Raw genomic sequence first — 19,253 nt, 5'->3', positions numbered from 1 at the left:
CTCATGGAGCTTACAGTCTGGTGGGGAAGATGGCCAGTAAGCACAGAAACACATAATTCAGGTAACGATAAGGACCATGATGGGTATGAAATCAGAGGTGTGGCTAGGGACAGGGCAAGTCACCTTCTGTGCATGGTCAGCAGGAGGCCTCTCTGAGGAGGTGACGTTTGAGAAGGACCCAGTCAAGGGAGGATCAAGGGGACAGCAACTGCAAGGGCCCTGAGGTGAGAGCATGCTTACTGCATTCAAAGGCAGCGAGGGGCTGGTGTGCCTGGGATGGGGTGGGGGTGGTAGGAGATGGGGTCAGGGAGGTAGGGGTTGTGGTCTTATTGTAGGTGTTGGGAAACCTCTAGGAGGTTTCAAGCAGTCCAGCGTCTGCCCTCTTCCTCGGCCATTAATCTGATTAGTTTCTGAGTCCCTTTGATTCTTCTCCATGTCTGTCTCATGCATTGTCTTCCCTACCCTGCAGTGGAGGAACTGGGACAGGTCCTGGCTCGTAACACCAGTTGAGATCTTAGCTAACCTCTGAGTCTCTAGCTCTTTATCCCTAAAATGGGGATGATAGTAGCAAAACCTATCCCATTGTAAGAATTAAGTGAGGTCGGGAATGGGCAGCAGTGTCTGGCACAAAGTGGGTGCTTAGTTAATGCCATTGCTTCTCTCTCCCCTCCTCTCACAGTCCTTTCATTCCATTCCCACTACACCCTCACCCCCTGGTTTGTGGCAGCCTCTTCTCTTCTGGCTTTTCTGCCTTTCACCTGATGAACCTACCCGAGGCTTCGCTGTGATCCATGTCACCCCCAGACAGTAAGAAAGGTGATGTCAGGGTGGATGAAGGAATCAGCACAGGGTGAGGAAAGCCCTTTCACGTGCACACAGCCAGGCCTGGCCACCACCCCTGGAGCCCTGGCACAGGAAAAGTTCAGAAGTCCCTCTGCCCCCAAGTTTTGTCTGGGCAGAAAGTTTTACACAAGTTTATCTGCCCAGGAATCTCCTTGCTGACTACCAAACAAAGCATTGACTCCTTTGCTTGCGTGGAAGGCCTCCACAGTTGGAGAGCCTCCCTGGATTTTCCCCCCAGGTATGAACTTGTCATTCTCGAAGCTAAAGAGCTGTAATATTTATGTAACACTCTCCGTAGGGCTGCCTCTCCCAAACCTCATTCATTCTCCTACCTCTGGAATAGTTAATATTTTTTTAAGGTGACTCACTTTTTAGAAATTAACTACATTAATTGAAAAAGAAACTTCCGCCTCATTACCCGAAATGGAAAATTAGGACCCACTTGCCATAAATAGAAATAAAAGAAAATAAACCACTTCTGTTCCATTCTGGCCCAATCCCTTTGCCTGCCAGAGCCCTCAGCCCCAGGACCTGTGCTCCCTGTTAGGAGGAAGGTTGTCACCACGGGTCTCTTTAGCGCTCGGCAGTGACGGGGCTTGGCAGGAAGGACAAGCACGGTGGAGGAACTCCTCTCCCCCGGTGCCGTGCAGCGCCCCAGTCTCAGGACCTCCGCCTGGGGATGCGCCCAGGCCAGGGGTGTTTGGGTCTGGCCAAGCCTGGAAGGCCAGAGGTTGGGGACGGTCCTCTTAGGACTGAGGCGGGCAGGCTCAGCAGCTTGTCCAGGGACACTCAGGGGCCAGAGGCTGGGTTTGGACCCACCTCTCCTGACCCGAAGGCCAGTGGTCTTGCTCACCCAGCTCACGTCTCAACTCTCATTGTCTACACCTGGGCTTTCCCAGCATTCTTAGCTGTGAAATCCTCCTCTGTTGAAATCGTCACGGAAGTCCTGTGGCCACAGAGAAAATAGCAGCTGCCCTAAGCTGGGCAGGCCTCCTGTCACCCTCAGCCCCCCACTCCCATGGTGGTCCCCAGAGTAGCTTCCAAGCCTTTTGGACTCTGTTTGGTCTGCATCAGGGTTTGGATCATTTTCTGTGTGGCGGGGAGCTGTCCTGTACGTTGTAGGATGTTTAGCAATGTCCCTGCCTCTACCCACTAGATGCCAGCAGAACCCCCATCTCCCCACTCAGTGTGACAACCATAAACGTCTCCAGATGTTGCCAGATGTCCCCTGTGGGACAAAACCGCCCTCGGTTGAGAACGACGTGTCTCTGCCACTCATGGCCTCTTGTTGTTGGGAGGAGGAGGGTGTCTGCTAGAATGGGCCTACAGACACATTTTGTTTGGCACGTGAGATGGTTTTAGAAATTTGCTGCTAGCATTTGTCAGAAGATGGCACATAAAGTTCTGGCCTTTAGACTTTTCTTGAACAACCTGAAGATGTGGCAGCAGTTGCCTGGGGCTGAGCAGCAACAGCCCCTTGGGTGGAGATTTGCTCTCTAATTAGCCTCAGACCTCACTACTCCCTGCTGTCCCCAATACTCAGCCTAAGGGCTGTATGTTATTGGTGTGTGCCACTGTTTTTCATTCTTTTTAAAAAAATTTTATTGAAGTATAGTTGATTTACAATGTTGTGTTAATTTCTGCTGTACAGCAAAGTGATTTACGCTCTTTTTTGTACTCTTTTCCATTCTGGTTTATCACAGGATGTTGAATATAGTTCCCTGTGCTATACAGTAGGACCTTGTTGTTTATCCATCCTATACATACTAGTTTGCATCTGCTAATCCCAATCTCCCAATTCTTCCTTCCCCCTTGGCAACCACAAGTCTGTTCTCTATATCTGCCACTGTTTTTCTTAAAGTAGAATTGAGAGGATATATTTCTCATTCCCATGTCTCTGTTGAAACTGAGGAAAGTGCAGATAAGCAAGAGGACTGTGCTCTTAGAAAAGTGTGCAAGATGACATTTTTTCATACAGGCAGAGCTGCTTTGCCCCGTAAGTTAGCTCCTCAGACCTGGTGGCATTTAAGCCAGGACTCCTGGCCTAGGGAATGCAAAAATAGGTTTGTAAGGCGGCTGGGAATTTCCTGTACGTATATACCAAGTTTGTTTATGTGTGTGTGTGTGTGTGTGTGTGTGTGTGAGAGAGAGAGAGAGAGAGAGAAACTGAAGGAGTGACTGTAGGCTTTTCAGAGTGTGACTTCTTGTCAGAAAGTGAACATTCTACAAAGAGGAAGTGCAGGGCCCAGGGTCACAGAGCAGGGCATGTGTGGGAGGGCCCCGCTGTCCACACGTGTTCATATGACTACATGTCACTGGCCAGGGTTTCTGTGGCTTGTCACCTTGGGCTCTGAGGCTAGCTGTTGGTCACTGACAGAGATTGCATATCTGGCCTTAAAAAATACCAGAACTCTAAAGAGAATGTGACATTAGAAAGTCACTAACTGCGCTGTGTGCATTTAGAAAGTCACTCAGCGCGGCAGAAGGAATGCTGGCCTGGATGGAATCAGGGGACCTGAGATCTTCCCAGATCTGGGACCAACCCTCTGTGACCCTAGGAAGCACTGTCCCTTCCCTGCACCTCTGCTTCCTGGCCCCTAATGCCAGGGCCTTGGAAGGGATGATCTCAAGGAGGCCTTTTGGCCCGAGTCGGTTCAGTTTGTCCTAGCCCAGGTATCTCTGAAATCCTGAACTCCGGGTTCGTGGTCAGCTGTGTGGCCTGTGGTGGCCCTTCTCCACAGTATTGTGGACCAGGACCTCTTCCCATGGGCTCTGGGGTCCTGGTGCCCCTGGGCTTCCCTGGCATTCACTGACTCCTGCTGTCCTTCTGGATTAGGCCTGTAGGGGCATCCACTCTGGGGACACACACGCATATCCATAATAGCACTTTGTGAAGCACTTGAAATTCTGTGCAGCCCTCTCAGTCCTCTGGGGTAAGTGTATTGTTACTTCTTACCGCTTCTGTTGTACAGATAGAGTGCCTTGAGGCTCAGGGTGGGGAAGCAGGTACAGAAGCTTGTGACTTCTTGGCCCAGAGGGTAAATCAGGAGGCGGGGGTGGGGGGGGGGGCGGGGGTGGGGGGTGAAGGTGAGAGGGAAGAGTCAGCAAAAGAACACAAATAGCTGGCCTTTGCTGGGAACTTTCTCTGTGCTGGGCCCTTTCATGATTATCTTGCCGAATCCTCACAATTCTATGGGATTGAGATGTTGTCACCCCCATTTTATGGATGTGAAGACTGAGGGTCAGAGACAGTGTCTCAGGGCTCACATCCAGGTTCCAACTCAGATCAGCCTGGCTCCCACCTCTGCAGTGCACCCCACGCCCCCCGGGTGCCAGCCCACACAGTCTGTGCCCCCCTCCTCCACTTGAGGACCCCGTTGTCCCGCAGACCATTTTTTGGCAGTGTCTGGTGGGGAGGGGCCTGTGGCTCGAGGATCCATCCAGCTTCTACCTTGGGTGCGGTGGCCTGTCAGCTACTAGCAGGTAGAATGGCAGTAGAATGGTGTAGCTGTGGATGGACAGGCCGGGGTAATGTGGGGTTTTGCCTGGAATCCTGCTGTTGGAATGGCCGGGCCGGGGTCTCTGTGTCACATTCACAGGAGCGAGGGTGACTCTGTGGTCCGGGGATTTGCCTGCCATGTTCCCAGGCATTTAGTTCAGCACCTGACCCCATCAGCCAGCGGTCATCCCCTCTGTGGCACTCCTGTGTGCTCCTCCCATCGCCACTCACCGCCCCCCACCCGCTGCCCCAGCTTCACTCACACCCTCGTTCCTTCGGTCCATCAAGCAGTGGCTTTGGAGTCAGCTGGACCTGGGTTGGAATCTTGCTGCCTCTGTGCTGCTGTGTGACCCCAGACACATCTCTGAGCCTCAGTTTCCCCATCTGGACATGAAGGGTGATGACACTGATCTCGCAGCTGTTGGCCCAGGATTAGAAACCCAGCTCGTCCCAGCTCGCAAGACAGTAGGAGCCCCGTGCCAGGCACCCAGCTGACAGGTCACGTGTGTTTTTCAAAGTCTAGATTGGCAGATAAACGTGTAAACCCGGTCCACAGGCTGTACCTAAGGCAGACTTTTTCTAGTGTTTTGCAATAGTGTGGCCCTTTGTAAGCTGGTGTTTTTCATATAGGAATCCAAGTGTTTGGCTTGGCTTGAAGCAGCTCTCGCCACAGGGGCCCATAATCCCTTGCGGCATCTATGAGCTGGGCTGAGGGCTCCTACCCCATAGACGGCCACCTGCTCTCCCATCTGCCCTCACCCCCACCCTGGCCGCTTCCCTGCATTTATACCCTGTCTGGCCCTGATGGGAACAGATAATCCCAGTCCTGGGCAGGCAAAGTGGGGAAACAGAGGGATGAGCCGGGGGCTGAGGGGCTGTCTTCTGTCTTCCTTGGATAGCGAGGGCCACTTCTTCCTTCCTGGCTGTGTCCCTCCTGGTCTCTGTCTCAGGAGCCCTCAGACTTGTGTCATCACTGATGGAACCTTCAATACTTGCCACTGTGGCAATCTCTGCATCCCCGTTGTGATCACTCCTTCCTGTGTCTGGTGTTCCACATCCGCGATCTCATGTGACTGGACCCCCCTCCCCGGAGCACGTGGGGCAGCCATTATTCATTCATTCATGCGTTCACTCACTGACTCACTCATGCATTCATTCGTTCATCAACAAATGTTTCCAGAGCACCAACTGTGTGCCAGGCACTGTTTTAGTTGCTGAAGGCACAGACATAAAGCCCTGCCCTCTGGGAATTTACATTCTTTGGGGCAGCGGGGGTGGGGAGGCAGAGGATGGACAGAATAAGACTGTAGAGTGTATGGGCAAATAGATGCTTAGACTTGCCCAAGGCGCCCAGTGTTTTTGCCCTGCTCTCTGCTACTCTCAGATTGTTCCTTCAACCTTTCATGGGCAGCCACTGGCGCTGGGGGCTTGTCTCTGAGTGTGGGCTGGTCATTTCAGTTTCCCACGTGGATACAGCCTCTGGTGTTACTAACGGTTGGAGCACACTTGCCGAGTGCCGGGTCCTGAGCCGTGGGCTTTCCCCAAGTCATCCCATTGCTCACTACCCAGGTGGCAGATCCTATAGTTCCCCACACTTTATACGTGAGCAAACCGAGGCTCACATCTCTGCGCTTGTTCCGAGGTCTTTCCTTGTCCAAGGTTAGTCAGTGTCAGGGCTGGAATTGGAACCCAGGTGTATCTGACTCCAGAGTCAAAACCCGGGGCTCACCTTATTTACTCAGGTGTTTTGGTTCCTTGGAGACTTTGTCTCTTGGGTAATAAGTCAAGGAAGACTGGGGGTTGCCCTTGGGGATGTAATAGGACACGAACACCCTGCACCATCTTCCCTGCTCTGTGAGCAGCTCAGCGCTGGCTCTGCCTGCCATGCCCACCTCTCCACATCACCACCCCTCTCCCCTTGGTTTCAAATCCTACTTGTCCCTCGAGGACCATCTCACATGCCACAAACCTTTAACGATTTTAGTTGAAAATGCCGTTTCCTACCAGTCAGGCAGGCCTTGCAGCTGTGTGTCTGTATTTCCTGTGACCCTGGTCACTCCTAGTCTTGTGGATTTGTGAGTCCATCTAATGAGGGGCATGGCCCTGGACCATTCCTCTCTATGGCGGCACGAGCCCTGCCACCCCTGGCTTTAGGTAATGGTGGCCAGACAGACAGATGGTCAAATAGATGAAAAATGTCTGTGCAGACAGAGAACTGCTTGTGTCTCCCCTAGGGGCTGAAAATCCAGTTTGCATCTGCCTGAAGTCTGGTTCCAGCCCTTATTTCCTGGTGTGATGAGGAGAGTGGCGATGGTGATAATCATCATAGTGATGACAGTGACTGTCGTCTGTCACCCTCTGGCGAGGTGCCAGGCACTGTGCTTGTTGTTTTCACATGTGGTATCTCATTTACTCCCCTCAGGACCCCATCACGGTTGGAATGTGTTGTCCCCATTTTACAGATGAGCAAATAGAGGCTCAGAGAGGTGAAGCATGTTGCCTAAAGACACACAGTGGCAGCATTTGGACTCAAGCTCAGAGGACGGCACACTTGGATGTGGAGCCATCTCGGTCTCCTCATCTAGTAATCCTCCCCGCAGGGGTTGTGGCAGAGGTGCCATAGAATGTGCCAGACAGGCTTAGAGGCTCCCTGTTGCCTTGGTAGGACCCCATCCCCTCCCCTTTGGAACCCCAAGGTTATCCCTTGTGCCCTTCCTTCCTGCCAGGGGGCACTCAGTTCCCACAGACTCGAGGGGAGCCCAGATTCCTTCCTCGGACTCTCTGTGACGTGGTGGGTGGAGCTGGAGGCGGAGGAGCAAGGTCCGGCGTTCTTGGGAGGCCTTGTGGGTGAGGGCTGCCCCGCTCAATGGCCGCATTGTTTGGCCTGGAGCTCAGAGGTGTGGAGGTTCTGGGACTCCACCTACGGGGACTGGCTGCTGAGAAGCTGGAGACATTCTTGTGTTCACTGTTGTGTTTTTTTGGGGGGGGCCTTCTTTCTACAGGTCTCTGTTGAGTGACCAGAAGCCTCTGTCTTCTGCGCTGACGGGGTGTCCCCGTGCCCAGGAGACATTGCCTGTCAGGGTAGGGAGACCTGGGAAGGAAGGGGTGATTGCAGCACCTGCAGCACCTACCCCTCCTACCCCAAGAAGAAACAAGCCTGGAGAGGGAAAGGAGCTTGCCTGTGGCTGCACATTTCAGCAATCTTTGCATCTTAGAGTCAGACAGACCTGGGTTTATACCCTCGTTCTCTCACCTAGGAACTGAGTGGCTTTGGGGAAGCCCTTTCCCCATCAAACCTCAGTTTCCCCATCTGTAAAATAGACATAAGTATAACTGCTCACAGGAGTAAGTAAAGGAATGCGTGTAGAATGCTTAGCACTCTAAGGTATGCATTAGGCACTCAGTAATGGCAGCCATCATCTCTATTCTCTTGGGTGGCAGAAGAGGGAGGGACTGGCTTGCTTTTGTCCAGCTTTCTTTGCAGAATCAGCTGTGTTAGTCTGTGTTGGCTGTTTTGCCCTGATTTCTGGGCATCTCAAAGCCACTGAAATGTTTCATTCATATTTCTTCATTCTTCATAAATTCATTCAGTGAACACTTACTATTCACATACCAGGTCCAGGCTCTGATAATGGATGATATGAATGGACTTTTATAAATATTAACTGCTTATTTAATGATAAAGTGATGTCCATCACCTTGGACCCTCAAATGTCAATGTTGAAAATGACCTTACAGATGTTAAAAGCTTCATTTTCCAGGTAGGAAAACTGAGGCTCAAAGCAGGAAAGTGGTTCTGACAGCACTGTCACAGAAGGACAGGGGCAGATCTGGGACTATGTCCAGACCTATAGAAGAGGTTTAATTTTATTTAATTTTACTTCTAGGACTGTTGCCAACATTTATTTATTGAGCCCCTTCTGTGTACCCAGTACTCCTGCCGGCCTCAGGAAGGGCCAGGGAAAGGAGGGGACCCAGGCCCCGAGCACCGTGTGGTCTCCAGGGTATGGCTTGAGCATGCCTCAGTTGTCCCCTGCGGACAGTCGGGCTGTGGCAGTGCTGACCCATCCTGCTACTTGGCCCTGCTGCCTGTGGGCTGTACATGTTAATGTCTAAAACCCTGTGGGTGGTCCAGGCCCTCTCTTCTCTGGGCTGTGACATCCTGGGTGAGCGAGCTCACTTGGTGTGTGTGAGCTGACCAGTGGGGCCCAGTGAGGGCTGGAGCAGGGAGACAGAGGGGCCTTTTCTTCCACCACCTGGGGGCTGTGTCTCGAGCTTGTGGCTTCCTTCTTGAGGCACAAGGAAGGGAGGATGGGGTCACTAGGTCTCTTCCATCAGGGAGACAAACAGAGCTGACTTGGCACCCAAATACGTCCCAGTTCAGGTCCTGGCTCTGATACTTACTATTTATGTGACCTTAATCTCTTTGAACCTCAGTTTCCTCATATGTAAAATGGGAATAAAGTATCACCAAATGCTGATAATAATTGGTAACATTTATCAAGCATTTACTTACTGTGTGCCAGGTAATGTTCTAAGTGCCAGGCATCCATTATCCTGTTTAATCCTCCCAAAAACCCCATGAGGTAGAGGCATTTTTTAGGATACCCACTTCAAATGGTGCGTGTAAGATAATCCATGCAAAGGGGCCTGGCACAGAATAAACTCTCGATTCCTGTTAAATGTCATGGGTGGGGAAACTGAGACTGACCCGGGTTAACTGACCAGGCAACTGCTTACGTCCTGAGGAGGTTGAGGGTGTGGAGTGAGATTATATGGGGGAAGCAGTGCACAGGTGGTGTTTTCTGTGTGTGTTATTTAGAAGGGTGGAAATCAGCTTGGCATGGCACTGTGGGGTCAGGGTTTAGTCCTGAAGAGTTGATCAGGTAGAGAAGAGATTTTAAATTCTGACTCTCTCAGTCCTAAGGAGTATTGAGCTGATTCTTCATTTGCAACAGCTGCAAAGAAGTTTTTTATAGTAACCAGTCCCAGGGCAACTCAGAGAGGACACTGGCCTGAGAGGGAAGAGAGTACTTCTTGATTTGAGCTGTGCAGGTGCAGTGCTAAATTCCCATGGCTAAAATAGTACAGGAACAGGGTAGGTGCCTAATAAATGCATGAATGAATGAATGGATGAATGATAGGAGGAGTGATGTGGCCTGCCAGGATCATGTAGCAAGACCGTGACCCTTATGCTACACCATGACAGCTGCTTAATCTAAACTGATAGGGGATCGAGGTAAACACAGGTTTCCAGTTTCCTTTGGCCTCCAGCCAGAGTGGAAAGCCAGCAGGACTGCAGGCTGTCCCCTGTCGGGCACCCTCTGAACATGTTTATGGGCTGAGGTCTCCAGGGAAACAAAGAGCTCATAAGTACAAAGGCAAAAATATTTACTATCTGGTTCCTTACAGAAAAACTTTGGTGACCCTTGATCTAGAAAATGGAGATTATTACTATCTTCATCTTACAGAACTGTGTGAGGATTAAATGAGAGACTGTGAATAAAGGGCCTGGGACAGGGCTTGGCACATAGTGTCAGCAGTTTTCTGAGCTGAAAAGCCCTTGGGACATATTTTCAGAGCCCACGGTCTCTTGCCCTGGGAGCCTTCCCCCAGGTACTGGCAACCACTAATCTCCTTTCGGTCTCTATGGATTTGCCTATTCTGGGCATTTCGTCCAAATGGAATCGCATAATATGTGGCCTTTTGTGTCTGACTTTTTTCACTTAGCATAATGTTTTCAAGGTTCATTCATATGTATCAGTGCTTCATTCCTTTTTATGACTGAATAATATTCCATTGTATGGATATGCCATATTTTATTTTTCCATTCATCTCTTGATGTATACTTGGGTTGTTTCCATCTTTTAGCTATTGTGAGTAATGCTGCTCTGAACATTGGTATACAAACATCTGTTTGATACTCTGCTTTTAGTTCTTTTGGGTATATACCCAGAAGTGGAATGCCAGTTCATAAGGCAATTCCATTTTTAATTTTTTTAATTCTAGTTTTAATTTTTGAGGAACTGCCATACTCGCTTCCACAGTGGCCACACCATTTTACATACACAGGGTTCCCATTTCTGTACATCCTTGCCAACACTTGTTATTTTCTGTTTTGTTTTTTTTTTTAAATAGCCAGCCTAATGGGTGTAAAGTGATATCTAACTGTGGTTTTGACTTGCATTTCCCTAATTAGTAATGCTGAGCATCTTTTCATGCATTTATTGCCCATTTGTATACCTGTAAATGTCTGTTCAAGTATTTTGCCCAATTTTTTGTTTGTTATTGAGTTGAAAGAGTTCTTTATATATTCTTGATAGTAGTCCCTTATCAGATATATGATTTGCAAGTAGTTTCTCCCATTCTGTGGGTTGCTTTTTCACTCTGTTGATAGTGTCCTTTGATGTCCAAAAGTTATCAGATTTGATGAAGTCCAGTTTATTTATTTTTTGTTGTTGTTGCCTGTGCTTTTGGTGTCATAACCAGGCAATCATGGCTAAATTCAATGTCATGAAGCTTTTCCCCCATTTTTTTCTTCTAAGAGTTTTGTAGTTTTACCTCTTACATTTATGTCTTTGATCCATTTTTAGTAAATTTTTATATATGGTGTAGGGTAAGGGACCATCCTCATTCTCTTGCATATGGGTAATTCAGTTTTCCCAACAAAATTTGTTGAAAAGACTGTCCTTTTCCCATTGAATTGTCTTGACACCTTTGTTGAAAATCATTTGACTACATATGCAAGGGTTTATTTCTGGGATCTCCTTCCATTGGTCTATATGTTTTTATGCTAGTACCTCACTGTTTTGATTATTGTAGCTTTGTAGTAAGTTTTGAAATCAAGAAATGTGAGACTTCCAACTTGCCATTCTGACAGGTGGGAAGTGATATCTCATTGTGGTTTTGATTTGCATTTCCCTGATGATTAGTGATGTTGCGCATCTTTTCATGTGCTTGTTGGCCATCCATATGTCTTCTTTGGAAAAATGTTGATTCAGATCCTCTGCCCATTTTTTAATCAGGTTGTTTGGTTTTTTTGTCATTGAGTTGTATGAATTCTTTATATATTTTGAATATTAACCCCTTTTTGGATATATGGTTTGCAAATATCTTCTCCCATTCAGTAGATTGCCTTTTTATTTTGTTGATGGTTTCCTTTGCTGTGCAGATGCGTTATAGTTTGATGTAGTCCCATTTGTTTATTTTTGCTTTTGTTGCCATTACCTTTGGGGTCAGATCAAAAAAATATATTGCTAAGACTAGTGTCAAGACCGATGTCCACCTGTGTTTGCTCCTACGAGGTTTATGGTTTCTGGTCTAACATTCAAGCCTTTAATCTATTTTGAGTTGATTTTTACGTACGGTGTAAGATAGTGGGTTCAGTTTCATTCTTTTGCATGTAGCTATCTAGTTCTCCCAACACCATTTATTGAAGAGACCATCCTTTCCCCATTGTATATTCTTGCCTCCTTTGTTGTAGATTAATTGGCCATAATATACATGGGTTCATTTCTGGGCTCTCTATTCCGTTCCACTGATTTGTATGTCTGCTTTTATGCTGATACCAAACTGTTTTGATTAGTATAGCTTTTGTAATATAGTTTGAAATCAGGAAGTATAATGCCTCCAGCTTTGTTCTTTCTCAAGATTGTTTTGGCTATTTGGGATCTTTTGTGGAGTGGATATGTTGTTAATTGTCTTGGATACGTATCTAGGAGGGGAATTGTATGGATCATATTGTAATGCCATGTTTAACATTTTAAACTGTTAACATTTAGACTGTTTTCCAAAGTGCCTGCATCATTTTACTTTCCTACTGTGGGTGTATGAGGGTTCCTATTTGTCCATATTCCTGTCAACACTTAACCATTGTCCATCTTTTTGATTCTAGGCATCCTAGCAGGCATGAAGTGGTATCTCATTGTGGCTTGGATTAACCTTTCCCTAATGACCAGTGATAGTGAGCATCTTTTCATGTGCTTATTGGCCATTTCTATATCTTTTTTGGAGAAACATCTATTCAAATCCTTTACCTATTTTTGAATAGGGTTATTTGTCCTTTTATTGTTTTATTTTAAGAATTCTTTATATATTCTGGATACTAGCCTGTTGTCAAATATATGATGTGCAGACATTTTTCCCATTCTGTGGGTTGTTTTTTCACTCTTTTGATAGTGTCCATTGACGCACAGAAGCTTTTAGTGTTGATGAAGTCCAGTGTATCTGTTTTTTCTTTTATTGCTTGTGCTTTTGGTGTCACTTCTACCCACCTGATCTTCATCATGCCCCTTGATACACACACACTCAAAGACCCTCAAATCTTTTTTTTAAAGATGAGAGGGTATTTAAATAATTATATTTATACTTATTTTTAAAAAAATACTCATTGAAATACTCCTCTGTTTCAATCTGACCATCTCTAATAAGGCAAATCCCTAAAGCCTCTTTGCCAATACCCAGGGCTTCTCAAACCATCATTTGGTAAAGGCTCACCAGGATGATCTTACATCCTCCCCAAGCCCCTAGCTCCTTGGTTAGAGGCAAGAAGTAAAAGAAACACTGATGATGAAGTTCAGGTTAATTAAGGAACATAAAAGAAATGGTAATTCCGCCAGTTTGTCCCCAAGATTTCTGTACCACCATCTTACATTGTGTTTTTGCTAGGCGGAGGAGAGATGTGACTCCAGGGTCCAGACCTCTTGCTCTTTTGCGAATTCCTATAGAGCAGTGGTTCTTAAGGTATAGTCGGGGGGAGAAGCAGCAACATCCCTGGGGCATTTGTTCAAAATACAGATTCTTGGACCCTCCCCCAGACCTACTGAATCAGAAACTCTGGGGTGGGGCCCGATTATCTGTGTTTTATCAAGCTCTCCAGCTCCAGGCTGGGTTAACCACTGTGGCCACAGGTTCTGGGTAATTATAGTCACGATGTGCCTGCACCACTCACCGCTGTCTGCGTCTGCCTCTGCCTGTGGTCTTAGGGCAGAGACCTGTGTGAATCGTCCTGGGTCCCCAGGCTTGTCATAGACTAGGAGCTCAGGTAGTGTTTATTGATCAAATGCTTCTTTCGTGGCCCCCGCTTTGCCTAGCAGTGTGAGCCCTTTGGTAGACTCTCAGTTGATAGTTGTTGATGAGTTAAGCTGATCACAAACCTCCCTTCACCAGATCCTGGGAAAAACCTGGGTCACAGGCTGCTTGCTGCCCTCTCGAGGAAGAGTGATGGATGAGCCTCTGATGGGTTCTAGGAGTCGGTCCTTGGTACTGGGAGCTGTTGGATTTTGGGCTTGGTGAGGGCTTAGAGGCCATCAGCTTTGTACCCAGGAACCCTGGATCCTGAGGAGCCTCCTTTCATCACACGATGCCCTGGGCATGGTCCTGCTGGGGCCTTCATCGTGGATGGGCACAACCCCATCCCCCTTCAGATGAATAGACGCGTCTATAGCCATGGGTAATTTCAGGCCAGTACTTTCCTTTAAAAAAAAGAGTACTTCTAATATAAAATTTTATATTACATATTAGTTGAATAAAATATGGAAAATACATGAAAGTACAGAACACCGGTAATCCTTCTGTGGGTATTGAGGTATGTTTCTTTTTTTTTTTTTTTTTTTTTAACTCAAAATAGTCTTCTATTTATTCTTTCAATCACATCAGATGATAGTATCTTAATTCCATGCAATTTTTTCACTCCTATTTGTCAATTAGGGCTTTTAATGTTACAAGTAATCAAAAGGAAACAAATGCAAACAGTTTTAAACAAAAAAATAATTGAATTGAATTGCATTGCTCATAAAACTGTAAAGTCCATAGATAGGGAAAGCTTTGGGTTTGCTTTGATTTTGTACCTTCAGCTTGGCAAAGACCCAGTTTCTTTTCCTCTTCAGGTGTGACAGATATTTTTTTCTCCTAAGGCTATTCTCTTTTCTAAGCAGGCATATTTAGTAATTTCCTAAGGCATCAAGATGATTATTTTCTTTTTATTTATTGTTTTTATTGCATTTATTGAGATTATTATTTTATTAATTAAACCTCATGCATTTCTGTAAAAGCCCTGAGAAGTTTATAATATAAGCCCCCTGTGACCCTACCACTGACAAGCTGAAAGGTAAAGTGTTAAGATCCATGTAATGGGACCCAGTGAGAACCATGTCATGAAAGGGACATTTTTTTTTTTTTTGGCATCACATAAAAGGCACCAAGACGTGAAGCTTTTTAAACCAAAAGGACAACAAAAAGCAACTTTAAAAAAAAAAGAAGAAAAATTAAACTTTATTTTGCCACATGTGAGAGTACAGTTGGGAAGAATTACAAAAAGTTAATTAATGGAACATCACTCTGATTAACTCCGAACAAGGACTGCTGTTTCAAAAAAAAGCTTCACAGTTTGAAGTGTGGGTTACAGCAGTGGTCCCCAACCTTTTTGGCACCAGGGACCAGTTTCGTGGAAGATGATTTTTCCATGGACCGGGGTGGGGGGTGGGTGGGAAGGTTTCGGGATGATTCAAGCGCATTACATTTTTTGTGCCTTTATTTCTGTTACTATATCAGCTCTACCTCACATCATCAGGCATTAGATCCCAGGGGTAGGGGACGCCTGTGTTACAGGGCAGTCATCTCCTAAAGATACTTCCTCGGGGTCCATATGCAAATTGTGAAGTATTATAGGTTTAATCCTGGCATAGAATGAAAAGTCGGTACATTTATTCATGGGAATAAAACCAAAGCTAAGCTCAGAGCTTCCCAGCAGCCAAGGCAAAATAATAATAATAATAAGTAAAAAAATACGGGAAGGGCAAGGGGTCATGGAGCTCTCGAATTGCAGAAGAGGAAGCAAACCAGAATGGCACAATGCTCAAGCTTTCCTATTGCTGGCGTCGGAGAGGAGGGGTCATGGGGGACCTTGAGTAAGGATGTTGTGTAAGGGACAGTTTCACTGAAAGATGCAGGAACTGCCTGGGTTTGGCCACTTCTCATACTGACTCTTGATACGGGCAACGGGTGTGTTGATGAACTGTAGTTCTGGGAAGGCATATTTTTGTAGGAAGCCTAAATAACATGGTCTAAGTGTGACACTTTCTAGTGATTTCCTTTGCTAGATTCGACAAGTGCATATTAGTTGGTGTGGCTTTTGTGTTGGACATGTCATTGGCTGTCTTGATGATGTTGGAGGGAGAGAAGATTAGTGCCATTTTACAGACGAAGAAATTGAGGCTCAGGGACATTAAGTGGCTTACCCAGGGTCACATAGCTAATTAAGAGGCACTACCACCTTTTTTTTTTTTTTAACATCTTTATTGCAGTATAATTGTTTTACAATGGTGTGTTAGTTTCTGCTTTATAACAAAAGTGAATCAGTTATACATATACATATGTCCCCATATCTCTTCCCTCTTGCGTCACCCTCCCTCCCACCCTCCCTATCCCACCCCTCTAGGTGGCCACAAAGCACAGAGCTGATCTCCCTGTGCTATGCGGCTGCTTCCCACTAGCTATCTATTTTACGTTTGGCAGTATATATATGTCCATGCCACTCTCTCACTTCGTCCCAGCTTACCCTTCCCACTCCCCATATCCTCAAGTCCTTTCTCTAGTAGGTCTGTGTCTTTATTCCCATCTGAGGCACTACCACCTTTTCCTCTTCAGCTGCCCCCTGTTAGAGGAGGGAGTGGCTGAGCCTGTCCTGTGTCTGCTGTGTATGAGGCTCAGGCTTGTTGCTTTATAAATACCACTTCATCCAATCATTACAGTAGTTCTGGGGGCATCCATAGTATTATCCCATTTTGCAGAGAGGTGGGTCATTGCCAAGGCCGCACAGATAGTAGCAGGTGAAGAGCAGGGGTTCCCAACCTGGGTTTGGTGGTGGGACTTCAGGGCGTGCAAGAAGTCAGTGGAATTGCACACAAACATTTGTTTGTATTTGCATTTTTCTGTGTGAGAGGAGAGAGGGTGGCTTTCATGGGGTCTCAGAGGACAACACGAAAACCAAAAAAGCCTGAACCTCTGAGCTCAAGGAAGGAATCATAGGAATAGCTCATACTGACTGAGCCTCACCCGTCGCCCGGCAAGGCCCGGATGACTTTGTCACTCCTGTGGGGTTTGGGCGTGTATCCCACCATCTTACAGGCCACTTAACCTAGTAAGTGGCCTTGCTTGGTGACTAAATTTGGCTTCTTTTCCACCACTGCCTCTTGTAGCTGGGTTTTTTCTAGCAATTAACAGGATTTGGGGTTCTCTTTTGTGGAGCTGAGGATTATTAAAAGGCAGAATGATACACTGAGCTTCGAGAGGTCAATGCCTGTGTCCAGGTCACCCTGACCCCTGGGAACAAGCCTGGTTGGTTGGTGGTTGGTTAAATGAACAAATGAATGAGTGAGTGAGTGGGAGAAAGAAGTACCACTTCCTCGTGTTCTGGGTTGCAGGACATTAATCCATCTCTGATGACTTTTATTTAGGACGACAGTCACCGAAGTGGTAGAGAGGTAGTCTGGGGGAGCTGGGGTCAGGCCTGATGTTCTGATGGCCAGGCAGGACCAGAGTGACCGTAGGAGCGTCAGAGGCCAGGTCTTTCCTCCCCGGCAGGAGGTGGTGTGTGAGTGGGTGGGTGCCCCCTTGCGTCGCTCCCTCCCATGGCGAGTAGCCTTGCACAGCGTGTGGCAGGCCTGCCTGCTGTCCTGGGCTGGGAGGGCGGTGCAGTCTTGCTACCCCTGGTGTCCCTGGCCCAGCTTAAAGCCCCCTGCTTGACCTCCTTTGGTTTCTTGCCCCCAGGGGTGTCCTTCCCCCTAAATATACTTAGAGCTGGGGCCCAGCTAAGAGGAATAGCATAGCAGCCCCATCTTACAGCTGAGAAAACGGGCTCACACGATTGAAGTGACTTGCCCGAGGTCACAACCAGTGAGCCGTGGGCTTGGGACTTGGGTCCAGCCGTGCATCACCACATCCTCGTATTTACATTGCCAGGAAGCCTCTGAAAGGTCGGCCACAAGCTTAGAGGCCTCATTGAAACTTGAAGGCTATTTCTCCGTCCTCTGGCTGGAGAGCTGGCTCTGGCCCAGCTGGGTCATGGCTGAGGTTTTCTTTTCTATTTAGAGCGACGAGCCTTCTTGACCGCCCTGCAGGCACTGTGTCTGCCTCTGCTGAACTTGGTTGGAGGGACTTTACAACAAGCAGGGGCCGGGAGCCCGGAGCCGGAGGAGATGCCGGGAGTGCCTTAAAGTTTGTGTCACTTTCTGCCTTCCCCATCCACCTCTATCCGCACTTTAAAAAACTGAGAAAGCATCTTCTCATATATGATAGGAGCCCAGAGTGGGGCAGGAAGTGTGACGATGGGAGTGGACCAGAGAGGGAGGGCCTGTGTCAATACCCACGGCACTTTTTACTCTAATTGCCCTTTTCCATCCGCCGCGCTGGGCTGGGAGCCTCTTGAAGGCCTAGATCTGGTGGTTCTCCCAGGCTCCTGCTCATTGTTACTTTGCCTTGTATTTTCTGCAGATCATGATCGAGTTCTGTCCTGGGGGAGCTGTGGACGCCATCATGCTGGGTGAGTTTTTTGCTTTTTGTTTTTTTTTCTTGGCGCGGCATGCGGGATCTTAGTTCCCCGACCAGGGATCAAACCTGTGCCCCCTGCAGTGGAAGCGTGGAGTCCTAACCACTGGCCCACCAGGGAAGCCCCCTGGGTGAGTCTTCCTTGGTGCAGTGCAGTGGTGCTGGGGTTGGCGCTGCTTAGGACTGGTGTCCATCACTCCTCCGCCCCAGTAATGCCCGTGGCCTGTTTGAGTACCTCCCCACTCTGTCCCCTTTTGGGAGCAGGGGCTGGGTTACTGGAGAGGATGCAGGACACTTGGAAGACCAACACTTCCTGTTCAAAAAGCCACATGACCTTGAGCGGGTCATTTGCTCCCTCAAGCCCTCGGCATAAGACAGGTGTGGTGCCCCCTTGCCGGACCCCACAGTACTCTTAGGAGGTGAAAATGAGACACCTGAGGGAGGTTCTTTGTAAAGTGGGGATCCCCACCCATTCTATAAGAGCTCAGTGGGGAAATTGTTGTTCCAGGCAAGCTTGAGCAGTAACAAAAAATAAATATTAGTAATCACCGCTATTTTTTGAATGGCCACTATATGCCAGAGATTGTGGTAGCTGCTTTCATGTATATTATCCTCGTGTATAAAATCAGAAAGAGCATCGCTGTTTTATTGACCGGACTGATGCTTAGAGAGGTTAAGGAGCTCGCCCAGAGTCACACAACAGAGCTGAGATGTGAACCCAGGTCTGGGGGGTGCTGTTCCTAATTGCTGCCCGCCCTGCATTATCCTTTGCTTTTGCCAGCCTGGTGAGCAGTGAGTGAGGAGAGGTTGAGAGTCTTGGGCCCAGAAGGTTGAATAACATGTCCGGGATTCTGGGGCAGTTCGGGAGAGGAGAGGCCCTCAGTATAACATAGCACCATTCAGCCACGTTTTTATTGTGAAGAGGGTGTTTTCCCCCTCAGTTTATCTCAGGAATGTCTCAAATTTATGGCAGCCCTTTCCCATCCTGAGCTATAGAATGCTGGCCTTCCTTGCAGAGCCTCTTGCCACTCCCAGAGTTCCCAGGTGGGTAAATGACAGTGGGGAACAGGATACAGGCACTTGTGATATGGCCCTTGGGTGTGCCTTCTCCCAGCAGAGATTGCCTTTGAAGATTTTCATTGTTCTGGGTAGAATCTGACAACATAAAAATGGTGGTCTTGTATGAGTTGAGATGCTCTAGGTTATAAGGGCTATTCAAACTGGTTTAGGAAAAAAAAAAGTGGGGGATGTGGGAGGGGGAATTTATTTCCACTAATAACTGAAAAGTTTAAGAGTGTCAGGCTTCAGGCACAGCTTGAGCTAGGGGTTTTAAAAACATTGTTGTAAGAACTTGGTTTCCATCTCC

General features: G+C 47.6%; 1 protein-coding gene across 1 annotated transcript in view; it reads left to right on the top strand.

Annotated features, from left to right (window-relative positions):
- Positions 1–19,253, top strand: part of STK10 (serine/threonine kinase 10) — a 116,427-nt gene that overhangs the window by 33,650 nt on the left and 63,524 nt on the right. Inside the window, exon 3 of the mRNA XM_068536358.1 lies at positions 17,834–17,882. Coding sequence (XP_068392459.1) covers positions 17,834–17,882 — 49 coding nt within the window. The remainder of the gene's footprint in view (positions 1–17,833; positions 17,883–19,253) is intronic.

Source organism: Eschrichtius robustus, chromosome 2, assembly GCF_028021215.1.
Source record: "Eschrichtius robustus isolate mEscRob2 chromosome 2, mEscRob2.pri, whole genome shotgun sequence".
NCBI lineage: Eukaryota > Metazoa > Chordata > Mammalia > Artiodactyla > Eschrichtiidae > Eschrichtius > Eschrichtius robustus.
This window is presented reverse-complemented; position numbering and strand designations above follow the sequence as displayed.